This window comes from Camelus ferus, chromosome 35 (assembly GCF_009834535.1).
Source record: "Camelus ferus isolate YT-003-E chromosome 35, BCGSAC_Cfer_1.0, whole genome shotgun sequence".
NCBI classification, from domain to species: domain Eukaryota; kingdom Metazoa; phylum Chordata; class Mammalia; order Artiodactyla; family Camelidae; genus Camelus; species Camelus ferus.
In genome coordinates, this window is record NC_045730.1 from 946,486 (window position 1) to 959,371 (window position 12,886).

At 49.7% G+C, this 12,886-nt stretch overlaps 1 protein-coding gene across 1 annotated transcript in view; it reads right to left on the reverse strand.

Annotated features, from left to right (window-relative positions):
* ADARB2 (adenosine deaminase RNA specific B2 (inactive)) overlaps positions 1-12,886 on the reverse strand; it is a 382,017-nt gene that overhangs the window by 280,340 nt on the left and 88,791 nt on the right. Inside the window, exon 2 of the mRNA XM_032473756.1 lies at positions 11,182-11,377. Within this exon, the coding sequence (XP_032329647.1) occupies positions 11,182-11,281 (100 nt within the window). The 5' untranslated portion in view covers positions 11,282-11,377. The remainder of the gene's footprint in view (positions 1-11,181; positions 11,378-12,886) is intronic.

The following is a 12,886-nucleotide window of genomic DNA, read 5'->3' on the forward strand; positions in this document are numbered from 1 at the left end:
TCATGGACTTCGCCTGTGGTGTGGGCAAACTCAGCCTCCCCGCTCCTGGACCAGGGGGTCCAGGGACCTCACACAGGCCGCGTCACGCTGCCTGTTCCTAGTTACTTTATCAAGCGTGGGGGGCTTGCTCCTGCTGTGAACCCAGAGTAGAAGGCCATTCCTTCTCGCAGAACTACAGCGGGATAAGTCACTTAACGTTGCTCCCAAGTTGGAGAGAAGATCACGGACCAGGAAGAGGATGGCCTTCCTGGGGCAACACCAAGAGGGAACTCCAGAGGGAGACACTTGCTGGAGTTGCAGGAGGTAACGTCTCTGCTTCGGATGTGAACTCTGGGTATTTTCAGACGCAGAGGTGGCTTCTGATACCAGTGATGAGAACCCCACACAAGGAAACAATATTTCAGGGTAGACAGACACAGTGGAGGGCCAGCTCAGCCTGACCTCCAGGAGCAGGAAAGTCCAGGCGAGTCCAGAGGGAAGACAGGTTCCTTGACCCCCTTGGATTAAGGGTGAAGCAGGTTTCAGTGAAGAGGCACGAATGCTAATACAAGATTTCTGCTGTGTATCATTTACAATCCATTTTGCACAAATGTATACAAATGGGATGTAGCATTAAACCCTTTGTATGATTTCAGTTTTATCAATTTGCATTTTTAGTTTTTCCCTGATGTGCAAGTTTGAAAACATCCCTAAGTGTCATCACCGAGAGAGACTGAGCCCGACGCACGGCAGCCGGAGCGGGCAGACCACGCAGGCCCTGCGCCCAGAGCTCTGCCTCCCGGTGACTGACGTGTGTGAGATGGAGACGGAGGACACGGCCGGGGGAGGGACAGGTCTCTCCAAGGTCATCTAATAGGTAAAACATAAGAAAGACCAGGAACAGGGGACAGGCTCAGCGCCGCGTCTTTGTCACGACGAGTCCCGCGACCACAGAGCTAAGCGACGAGGTGGTGGGTGCAGCCCCGTGGCTGCTAGGACCTCCAGGCGGAGGGGCCGCCCTTGGCCAAGGAGGAGGCCGAGGCATGTCATGAGGCAGGCTCCTGGTTTCCGAGTTTGCCGGGCCCGGTGCGAGGCCTCTGTGCTGCACAGACGGGCCGATGCTCGCCCTCAGCAGGGGACAGAGGGGGACTTCTGCGACCCGAGACGCAGGACGCAGCTGTCTGTGGGTGGTCTCGGAGGAGTCCAGGCACGGGCTGCAGGCGTGGGAGGACAGACGTGCCCCCGCGAGGCTGGCCGCGATGGGCCTCTGTGCCCAAGCTGGGGGCACGGGAGGGGCGCCAGGCTTGTGGACACGAACCTCTGGAATTTGTTTGGTCTGAGGTCCCATGTCACTCCACCACAACAGTGTCCGTGAGCACACAGCACGGCTGGTTTGGCCAACACCTGGTGTGTCTTGCCAGCCTTCTGAAAGGGGGTTTGTGAGATACCTCTGCAGCACAGACTCCGGGAAGCCGGGACCACAATGAGCCACAGCTTCCGGCTCTCTTAGAACGTCTTCTGGAGCTTCTGCGACTTAAATCCTGCCATTTAGCCAGTGGCTGACACATAAAGCTGTCCATAAATGTTTGCTGAATGAATAAATTCAAATTTACATAGCAATGACTTATAAATAAGTCAGTCGGTGCCCTTTATACATTTTTGGTCTAAATTTGATAATTAACTCTGCAGGCACCACTCATTGATGGGGGACCGTGAGAGAGCCTGTGCACTAACTTCTGGAAACACAGCGAGCACACCTGGCCCCACCCTGGAGAAACCACCAGGCATGCAGCCCCACAGCCGCCAGTCAGACCTGCAGACGGCTCCACAAAACCAGCGTGGGAGAGGCCCCCTTCCCGAGCGGTCGTCACCCCCAAGGGGGCCCCTGAGACCATCCCACTCACAGGCCCCCCCCAGTGTTTGTCCCCTGTGTAAACTGCAGCAGCGCATGCGATCACACCCAGTCTCCTTACATCTTCCCTTTTACTAGGTTCTGACTATTTTTTTGCACAACCCTTATTTCAAAAATGAAATCAGTTTTCTCAGCGGATTTTAATTGAGCAGCTACTATGTTTTGACACTGTGGAGAGAATGTAAATGCTCAAACCTAAAGGGGTTTGTATTTTACTGATTTAGTTTTGATATAGGAGGCTTCACCAAATGATAAAAGAAATACAACAGAAATTCAGTTTCGTAATATGTGTGATAATACTGTGCATTTAAACAAATTCCCATAGGGCCTCACGGCACTGGGGTCGTGGCGGGTCGTCTTTGTCTGATTTTACGTTTGTTTGTCTATATCCCCAAATCCAATATAAGCTCTGAGAGGATCCTGCCGACTTTTTTCCCTTGTGTCTTTTCAGTTCTGAGCTGTCACCCAGCCCCTGGTAGGAGCCCGAGGAGACCCAACTGCAAATGAGTGAGAGGTACTTACACACGTCAAACAAACCCCGTCTGAACTGACATACAGTGTTTAAGGCAAAGTGCAAACAGAGCAGATCTGGACCTCATGTGCCACACTTTTCAACAAAGCGCCCCTCCTGTTTCGGAAGATACAGAAAATAAGACGCAGGCAGAGGAACTCTGACCTGAGCAGAGGAAGGAGGAGGTTCGCAGGTTACTCCCTGCCCCCTCCCTCCCCTCTATTAAGACCCCTTCCTGCCGCCACAGTTTCTGTTTCTGTCTTACGTTACGGTGTAAGAGGACAGATTAATTTTTATTAGAGACAGAGACAAAAAGATTTATTTCACTTCATGGAATTTTAATTTTTTTAAATGATGTTTTCCTTAAATTGATATTTTCCTCAATACTAAAAAGCATGATTATAAACCAAAGGGATTTTTTTCACCATCTCTCAAGGAGTTTCTGATCTCAGTTTAGTCAAGATTTTTTCTCTATACGTGATTTTTAAAATATTCATTTAAAAACGAGTATATATTAGACATCCATTGTTCCAGACAGCTGATGGAGAATCTTAATATTTCAATATTCACTATTTCAATAAATACTTATATGTATTTCAAATCGTGAGTCTGTCATCTGTATATACGACATGCCTAGATTAAGAATCTCCAGAAAGTACAATTTTTAATGACTTGAATTCTATTCATTATCTACATGCAAAAGCCTAAATTATACTTTAACTTCTCTAAAATTAAAACACTCAAGTGGTAACAATTAAATTATATAAACGTTCCCATTGTTTAGATCTTAAAAAAACAGCCTCAGAGTCCTAAATACTCGCGAAGAAAGTGTTTCCCTGGGTTGCAAGCAGCGCTGAACAGACACCGCCCACAGCCCTGCCAGGCCTGGCGCGGGCCTGGGCCGACACAGGCACTGCCGCCAGGGCCACGTCAGACAGCGCGGCGCCTGCTCGCAGGCCACACCGTTCCAGGGCTGTCCACGTTAGTACTTCCCAGCGCTGCTGTCTCCGAGTGTTTACAAAGCTACTATTTACCCTAGGGACATGGCAATGATTTTTATTTCCAATTTACTTCTTCTTTAGAGAGAAAATTAGCAGCATGGATGCATTTGAATTTTTAAAATTTCTCCTTGAACCGTTACGTTTTGAATTAAAAAGTCACTTTCTGTTAGAGCCCGGATGGCCCTTTGCAGACTTTCACCCGCAGTATTAATATTTGGAGTTGAAATACAAATAAAATATCTCTATGTCTGTGGTTAAAGCAGGCCTTCCATGCTTTACTCACCTAAGGAGCAGTAAAAGGTATTCTCCTTAATGCTCTTTTGCTCAACACCAAATTTATAAGATATCTCTTCTAAACTGTACCTGACCGTGCCTGGGCCGCCCGCCACGTTTCGCAGAAAGGGAGCGTGCTTCCTTTAAGGACGCAGAGCGCCACCGCCATAAGCCAAACGCGGGGCAGCATCTGCTGCAGACAGGGATGAGCGAGCCCAGCCAGACCCGCGGGTGGGGGAGGTCAAAATCCATTCTGCTGACGTTTCTGTCATGTTTATTAAATTGGACTTTTCCAAAAGCAATTAAACTTTTAGGAAACACTGCATTAATTTCAAAGAAAGGGCATCTGTGCACTTCCGACGGACCTAGACTGGCAACATTGTTTTCCGATCCGTTATTGCTGTCCCAGGTGTCTGCTGCGAGCCACTGCCTCAGGATTCGCAAGTCCTGCTTCTCGTCTGTTTCTAACGGCAGGAAGGGTACGACTTGGGGGAGCATCTTTGACCGGGGACAGGCTCTAGCTCCGGAGAGCCGGGTCGCATCCTATTTTGGGGCCGTATTTGAGAAGTCAAGTGAGACATCCCAAAGTGACGAGGCAGCTCTTCCGGGTATCGGCAAGGGAAACAAGAATTAGAGATTTCATCTCAAATAAATGGAGCGGCAAAGATTAATTAAATCTATAAAATTCTCCAGAGCACATCCCGGTTGAGGTATTTAAAGGACCCCTCTATTGCGTGCGATCACCTGGAGGCCTGAGCTAACATCTGGGTGTAACAGTCACCTGCATCTAGCAGAGACCAGAGAAGAGGGTTCACTAATACGTTCTGAGCAATACTAGTTTCACTTACTATCCCAATGGCGAAACAGCAACCGAAGCCTTGCTCTCTTTGGTGACTACGTTCCCTGTGGGCACTGTTCTAAAAGCCTTCGAGGAATGCCTTTACCCAGAGTTTTGCCAAGTTGAACAGGTAACTGCACTGTAAATGACAGCTGTCCTGTCCCACCTTTTGTCTACACCGCCAGCTCCTCTCCCGAGTCATGGGGGGTTTGACCCTGGCAGGTGTGGACACGAGCTGCAACTTTTCAGCCTGAGACCAGCGACTGTGAGCGCTCACGCTGGGGCTTCGCTGGTGGGTACACAGACTCCCCTCTCTGCAGCGAAGCCACCCCTGGGGCCGCCTCCAGTCCTGTGATTCTGAGTGAACACAGCTTTAAAAGGGCTTTTAAAATTTCATCGCTTAGGGATTCAGAAGAAACGGTCTTAAAATCTAAAAGTCACCTGAGCATTTGTATGTCTCTTCCATCTTAAACATGAATGCTACTTTTCATCATTATAAACGCTCCGTTTATTGGGCGCTATTTCTTAATCAAGCACAAAATGCCCTCTTTAGTACGAACACAAAACTTACATGACCTGCTAGCTATTTTTTGAAATTTAAAAAATTCCGGCGTTAACTGTTGATAATTTCCATAATTTAAACAGATGGCAGTGAACTTGTGTGTGTGTTTTATGACACAAAGGACACACTTATTAGCCACTTGCTTACCAGCTGTGTTCACTCCTCACCGGTAAGATAACAAAATGAAATTATTTTGCGGCCCTTCAGACTTCACTCCTGTAGCTGGAGTAAGAGGGAACTCAGGCACTCAGATTAACTCATTTCCAAATATTCATCGTTCTCCGGAAAAAGAGTCTGCTGTCTTTGTGAGTGGCCACGTTTGCTCTGGGGAAGATGACTGACATCTTAAAAAGCAAACACAGCCACTTCCAGGCTGCTGTTTCTCGGGTGTGGTTCCCCGGAAAATGGGTTCGCTCACAGATCTGCGGATGGAGATTTTGGGCTCGAAGGGCTGCATCTGCAGTGATGCTGCTTACACAAAACCAGGAAATCGGACGCAACAGCCCCCTGCCCCCGGTTCCTTTTAAATAAACAAGGAAATAAAATTTTAATCACCCAAGAGGGGTATTTGGAACCAAGGCAGTCACACGCGCGAGCACAAGAGTCCTCACATTTAAAGATTTCTAAGTGTGCCCTCCCCTTTCCGTCTCCTGAAGTCCCGCAGGAGCATATCAGATTCACGTGTCAATCAAGAATTAAGCAGATGTTTCCCCTCTTTTTGCAAGCAGTGTCCCTCTCTTTGATAATGATACATTCTGAAGGGAATTATAATATATTAATAGCTAGCAGTAAACAATGCTCTTTGCATAATCCAGTATTTAACAGCATGCACATCTGTATTTCAGTGCAGGGGCCATATAACTAAAAAGACAGGGGTTAATTCAGCCTCACTCGACTTCCAGAGACTCGGCCACACGAGGCGGGTCTCGCTGCACGCAGGCAGCCGGTCGCGGTGGGGCTTTTCCTTGGGATGTCCAAGCTCGTGGACGTGCCAACACACAGCAGTTTGAGTGTTTTGTGAAGGACAGCGTGCTTTTCATGTTTTACTTGGCATTCATCTTTTTTCTTTTTTCAGTGTAGGAATGCCATAATAAGTGCTTTTAAATCTTGCTTTCCACGTGAAAATTTATCCTTTTAGAAATCTTGTTTGCTAGTAATTAAGAGCCCCGTTTACTGATACAGCGTGCATCTAGAAATAGTATTTTTAAATGATGAAGAGTGTAGAATTATTTTTGGTTTTAGGAGTTGTTCAAAACTGTCTGTATTACAAAAACAGTGGCATTCATATTCTAACATTTTAGAAAAAGAAGCAGGCAGACATAAAAAATGCTCTGATGTTTCAGCTGTCTTCACTGCGTGTATATGTATACATGTACACACATACAACAACAAACACTTACGGGTTTTAAATTGAACACGGAACGCTTTTGGAGCATAATCTGTCTCTCTGTGCCTCAAGAGAAGAAAAATGTGATTTCCTTGTTCTGCATTTCCTTGCGTAACGCTCTTCTGGGACAGCACTTCGGCAATAACCGAACCACCACTATTTAGCCATGGATACGTGAATCTCACATTTTTATTCTAAATTCAAGTTCACTCATCATATCTAATGCCCTCAAAGCAATCTCAAATTACTGCTATTACACGGGTCACCAGAAACCAGAGGTACTAATACAGATTTCAAAAAGAGGAAGGAAGAAAAAGCCCTGTGTGATTAGATGACGGCGAACAGTTTCATCAGTTTAATTTTATCACTAAATCCAGCCCTTCCTCTGGAGTCGTCGGCGAGCGAGCAGGCAGCCGGTGCGGAGGCTCGGCTGCGATGAGTGCAGGCGTGGAAGCCCCACCAGCCGGCCTGAGACCTGCCCGCTGCTCTGCGGCTGCAGGGGGCTCGGGGCCACGGGGCACATCTCTCTGCTCCGGCAGCTCCCCGCGGACCGCGCTTCCCAGCGAGCCCGCGCCTGCCGAGCTCCCGTCCACGAGCAGCGCTGTGCCCGGGCCAACTTTCCTCCGGCTTCGCCCCCCCACTCAGCGACCGCGCGCCTGCCTCCTCGCCACCCCCGGCTCACTTCTGTGGAGCCTGTGTCAGAGCCTCCAGCATTCACCCTGATTGTCTGAAACACTGTGTCCCTGATCTGCCTGGAAAAGATACCTGGAATTCAAGCATTAACTTAGTTTGCTGTCAACGCCTCAGAGAGAGCGGGGTGGTGTGCTGATGCAGAACTCAGCGGGCCCGACCTGCCGAGCGAGCGCGTGCTTCCACAGCGTCTAAGGCGGGCCCCAGCTCCGAGGCCCGTCCCCTCTGTCTTAATGACTGCCGCTGGCCGCCTAAAGCCCGGTCCTCCTGCTCACCTCTGGAACCAGCGGAATTTGTATCGGTTCCCAGTCCATTTCCTAACATGTTTCTGGTGACAGAGCAATCTTTTCCCCTTAGTTTCCAGAAACCTCATTTATTTTGTACATTTTGTATACTCATGGGTCAAATATTAAAAACGCTTTATTTACAAAATGCATTTCACAGCTTCTTCTAGGAAAACGACACTCACCAAAGAAAGACCAAGAGACACAAAACGGAACACGTGTACTACTTTAAAAATTGAAACTCCGCCTGTGAAGTCCCTCAAGCGTGTCACCGTGGAGGTAGCCAGCGGGCGACAGGCTAACTGATGGAACTGCAGGTGGTTCATCCTGAGACACGACACTGCGTGACGAACCTCCCTCTTGTGCTGCCTGCTCGAGCCGATGCTAATTTAAGAAGCCTTCGACCTTTTCCATTTTGTGTTAAAACACACATCTTTTACAAGATTCCGTCAGTTCCTTTGTAATGCAGGCAGGCACGACCACTCTGATGTGACCACGCGGCACACTTGGCCGTGCGCAGTTGCCTTGCAAGGGGTTACCCAGCACTGCGGAGGGAGGCGCACCCCCGGGCCTCTCCGAGAGGCCGAGCAGGGTGGGCATCCTGCGTGAGCGCCCAGTGCTGCTGGGACTTCCACAAAGTCTCCTGGTGACACAGAAGCAGAACAAACTGGCGGGTCTCCCGTGTGACACAGGGACGTGAACGTGCCTTAACCAAGTGTGAGAGAATTAGGTGGTAACCCTGCTCCTTTCACAGCTTTTTTTAACTGCCTGTTTTCTCCCCCACAAAAGCCAAAATTGGACATTTCTTGTTTGCACAGGAAATGTAAGTCATTCCTAAGTCATTTCTAAGAGAAAGCCCCAACCAAAAACCAGCACACAGAGGAAACGCAGCAGCAGGCCGCACGAGGTCCTAACAAGCGAGCAGGAGGGCTGGTGGGCGGGGGCGTGCGCAGCCCATCCCTCCAGGTCTCTCTGAGAGGCGAACGCAGGTCTGGGCTAGTGAGTAATCTCCGTGACTAAGTTTTATTTTTATTTTTATTTTTTCAGACTTGTAAAGCTATAAACTACTCTGTGTGGTACAGTGACTAAAACATGCCTCCTGCAGGAAAAATTTCATTCCCGAGATGCTGGGCCATATGTCATCATAACGGGAGCATCAGAGCAATTCCACACTCACACGGCAGCCACAGTTCCGACTCCGGTGCCCACAGACTATTCTGACACTAAGAAGACACTGGTGAGAGTCACACGGAAGCCACTCTCAGAGCACAGAGAGCTCACAGCATTCCAGCCGACGGCTCTGAGAAACTAAGTTACCATGCGGCTTCAAGATGACCCTTGTTCATCAGAATAGGGGGAAACCCACACAGCACTGGCAAACAAGGTGGACACTAGAGCAATTGACCTAGTCACATATAAAAAGAACTCCCCGTGCTCATACTCAGTGGCTCTACCTAGCACTCAGCAGAGCCTCACTAAGATCCCTTAACAGCCATCAAAACACGTGTGGGTTTAAAATTGTGACAAATAAAGAGTTTTAATATTGGATAAGTTTAAAAGCTGAGGTGATTCTATTCAATTACTTCTGTTAAGATTCATGAATATTAGAACATAATTTACAGTCACCATCGTCCTGGTAGAAGAGGAAAAAAAGCACCTGCAGTAACCAGGAATTCTGCATAAACTGATCCATTCCCAGGAAAGTGCAAATAAAGAGCTAAAGTGCCCCATAACTGCTATTCTCTTTTCATTTGATCACTTACACTTAATTGCTAACTTTTCCCTAAAAAAGTGGATATTTGGCAGTTAGATGTGACTTCTACCATGGTAAGCTGTCAGCAGATGCCCCAGGAAATTCCACCCCACAGATAAATGCAGGCGAAACAGGAATCAGTACACACACCCTCATCACCCTCCCCGCTTCAGGTTCTGGTATGAAAATTAAGAGACTTGGTGTACCCAAAATGAAGCACAGAAATATGTCATATAAATTTTTCAGTCGTTACGGTTTACAGCCAATGAAGTCTTCTTTCAGATTTCTTGTTTTTCTATCCAAAATTGAATGCCTTCTAACCTAGCACGACTGACTGACATTTAAAGGTACAAAAAATGAATTTGGAGAAAAGCACGAATATCCATTAGCTTATATTTTCTTCTTACAGGTTTTCTTTATTGTAAAATATTATTTCATACTTTTCAATTTTAAATATTTAAATATACTAAACCAAAAAATTAGAAAATGAACACTTAAAGTGTTTCCTTTTTATCTCTTTTAAAAGAGGTTAGTTATTAAATTCTGTGATTTTTTTTTTCCAATATCATTATCACTTTTTGTTAGCCTTATTTTTGGGCGACATCACAGATGTGTTTCAGAGTGAAATTCGCAGATAACAGAGCAGCCGCTGCTCATTCTAGCAGCTTGAGAGCTGACCTGGACTCACAGAATCATCCCCCGACCACCCCCGACCCCGACACGGAAGGCTCTGCAACCCGCCTGGGAAGTTGGCACCTTGCTTCCGGCCATCCCGACATGCAATCATAACCAGTGACTGTGTGGTACTGGCATTTATGTCTTCAAACCATACGTCTGGCTAATTTCTATTATCAGAAGAAGTCGAGAAGGACTCGGGGAGAAGAGGGGTCAGAAATGTGCCCTAGGCCACGGCAGAGATGAAGATTCTGGACGAGGACTTACGGCCCCAACCACACCCAGCACCGCACCCTGCGCTGGGGAAGCCGGACCGCCTGACACAGCTCAGGTCTGTCCTTCCAACTGTTCCTGACGGTTCCTTGGCCACTTAAAAAATACCAACACATTTCAAAGAACAAGAACTGAACTTTCTCCTGCAGACTCAGGACAAGGAGCTGCTGATCACAAGTCCCTCCCCGGGCAAGGGCCAGCGGCACTGGAGGAACCCTCCATCCTCCCGCGGGAGCACGCGGGCTGGGGCGGCACTCTGGGACCCGGCCGCGCTCACAGCAGCCCTGGTGTGGGAGCCTAGGGCTGGCGGGGGGACCCACTAACTCCAGGGGCTCAGCTCCGAGGTGTCGGTAACAAGGCACAAACCTGACAGGGTGTCCGGAGCAACCTGTCACCCGGCTGCTGCCTCTCCATTTCTGGTTCGCAGTTTCTCACTGTAACAAGCCGGAACGCCTACTTCTCCTTTCGTGTACTAATTTCTGCTTACTCCCCCAGACAAGCCGTGTTCCCTCTGCAGGTCCCAGTGTTTACAAAACAACAGGCACCACTCTGAATAGAAACCGCCAGCCAACTGGGGAGGCGGCTGCCAGGGTTGTACCCACTGCTTTCTCCAGGACAATTTGGATGGAGAAGCTGGCACCGGGCCCCGTCCCTCGTTTTTAGGGACGCTGGCTTGAGCAAGTGTTTCCTTTGGCTCTCGAGCTAGTGTTGCCTCCGCGAGGGTCAGAGTTAGTGCCGGCGGCCGGCGGCCTGGGGAGCGGGAGTCCGGGGAGGGCGCCAACCTCCAGCCAGAAGAGCAGCGCGGCCCCATCCGCCGCGTCTCTCCTCTGCGGGGCCCTCCGCTCAGCTGACCGCGCCGCCCCCGGGCTTGCAGAAGCCCCCAGCACTTACAGAGGGACGGGACTCCAGCGCGCTCTGCTTCGTGCGACCGACCAGCAGCCCCCAGCGCCCCGAAGTGCGGCTGCTGGCGCCGGCGAGCCCGCAGACCGAGGCCGGCGCGCGAGCGGAGTTCGCGGGGGGCAGCGCGGAAGCCGGCGCCTTACCTTTCCTCTTGGACCGCCGCCGCCGCCGCCGCTTGGACTTGCATTTGAGTTGACCGCTCAGCCCTCCGGACGCTCTGCTGGTCCCCAGGACGGATGCCATGGCCGGGACTCGGCGAGTGGAACGGGGCACGGATCGTTTCGGAAACAATTTCACCTTTCCTGCTCCTGCTGCCGCCGCCGCCGCCGGTATGCGCTTCTGCGAATCAGGGAGCGGGTTCACTTTTTAGGACTGAGCACTCGCGGGCTCTCCCCCCTCCCTCGCCAATTGTTCTCTGTCACTTGTTTCCAGCTGGGCTGAGAGCCTGTGATCTGAGCCCAGCACGGAGCGCTCCAGGGCCAAGGGGCTGCGAAGGGAAGGTGCGCCCGGCAGTCTGGGCTCCGGGCTCTGGCCTCCTCCCCTCCTCCCTCCTCTCCTCCTGCCTCTCCGGAGCCAGGCTCCAAACGCAAGCTCCTACTTTGGCACCTCTGCTAGTTGTTTGGCACCAGCCACTTTGAAGCCAATCACGCAGGGAGCCTGTCTATTTGCTGCTGCAAAGTCTAATTAGATCCAATCACGACTGTCTGCTGGCTCTGACATCAGCACCACCAGCCCTGTGCGTGCCCTGTCAGCTTGCAAACTCAGCTCCCGTTTGGGCGATGGAGCTGCCCAGGACCGTGGACAGGGAAGGAGCCGGCGCAGGGTGGGGGAACCGCGGCAGGCAGAGCCAGCTTCTCCCGGAGAAGCCTGAGGGGCAGCCTGCCGGCTCCCATCGAGTGGACACGGCACTGCACTTCCACACACTGAGAAGGATGCAGGGACCGTGTCTCTAGCCACACGGTGTTTTACTAGTTAATCCATGAGAATGCTTGTGTGTCAAGGGGAAATCTCTAAGAAATCCCCAGCTCTCACTTCCTCAGAAAGGGGCTAAGATTTGCAGTTCCCCGGGAGACAGCCTCTTAGGGGTGTTCATTTTTCAGAGGCTTGCATGTTTGTCTGTCTGCTTGTTTGCTTTGCTTTTTCCTTCATATCCCTTTGCAAGAAAGAAATACTGCATAGAGACGGTGGTGCTCAGATCTGAGTCTGATTTTTAAGGCGAGGGATTTCAGTAGGCTGTTTTATTTGGGGAACAATGAAATGAAAGGCAGAGAGGGCTTCTATCTGATAGCTGTACTGCCAAATGTACATTCGGATGAAAGAAAGTAATATTTACAAGAAGGTGGACTGCAAACTGAACTAGTTTTGAACAGTTTTTTTTCTGGGTTATCCTATTTTTTCCAAGACTATTTATGGAGCCCTACAAATCTACTGTAAAATACAAAAAAGCAAAGAATCCAGCCATTGTCATTGCATTTTGCATTTAAATCACACAAGCTATTAATTATAATAGTAATGGTTTGGAAAAAAACCACTCTCACAGCCATCAGCGAGCATTAGCACGATGACACGAAGGCGGCTCACAAACGCTTCTGTCTCCTATGTTACAGGCACCCTTTTCTAGCTCCTTATGGACCCGAAATCTCCAGATCATTCTTTATGTAAGAAAAAATAACCTCTCCAGGGAATGCTGGCAGCTGGGTGAGCTGGGCAATCCTGGCTCAGTTTTCACTGACAAGAGGGAGACAGGAAGGTGCCCAGCTCCAAATCCTAACCCCACTGCTCTGACTCTGGGCAAGTGATGTAAACTGCGCCTCCGTTTCCTCATCTGTGAAAGGTGGGGGGGGGCGG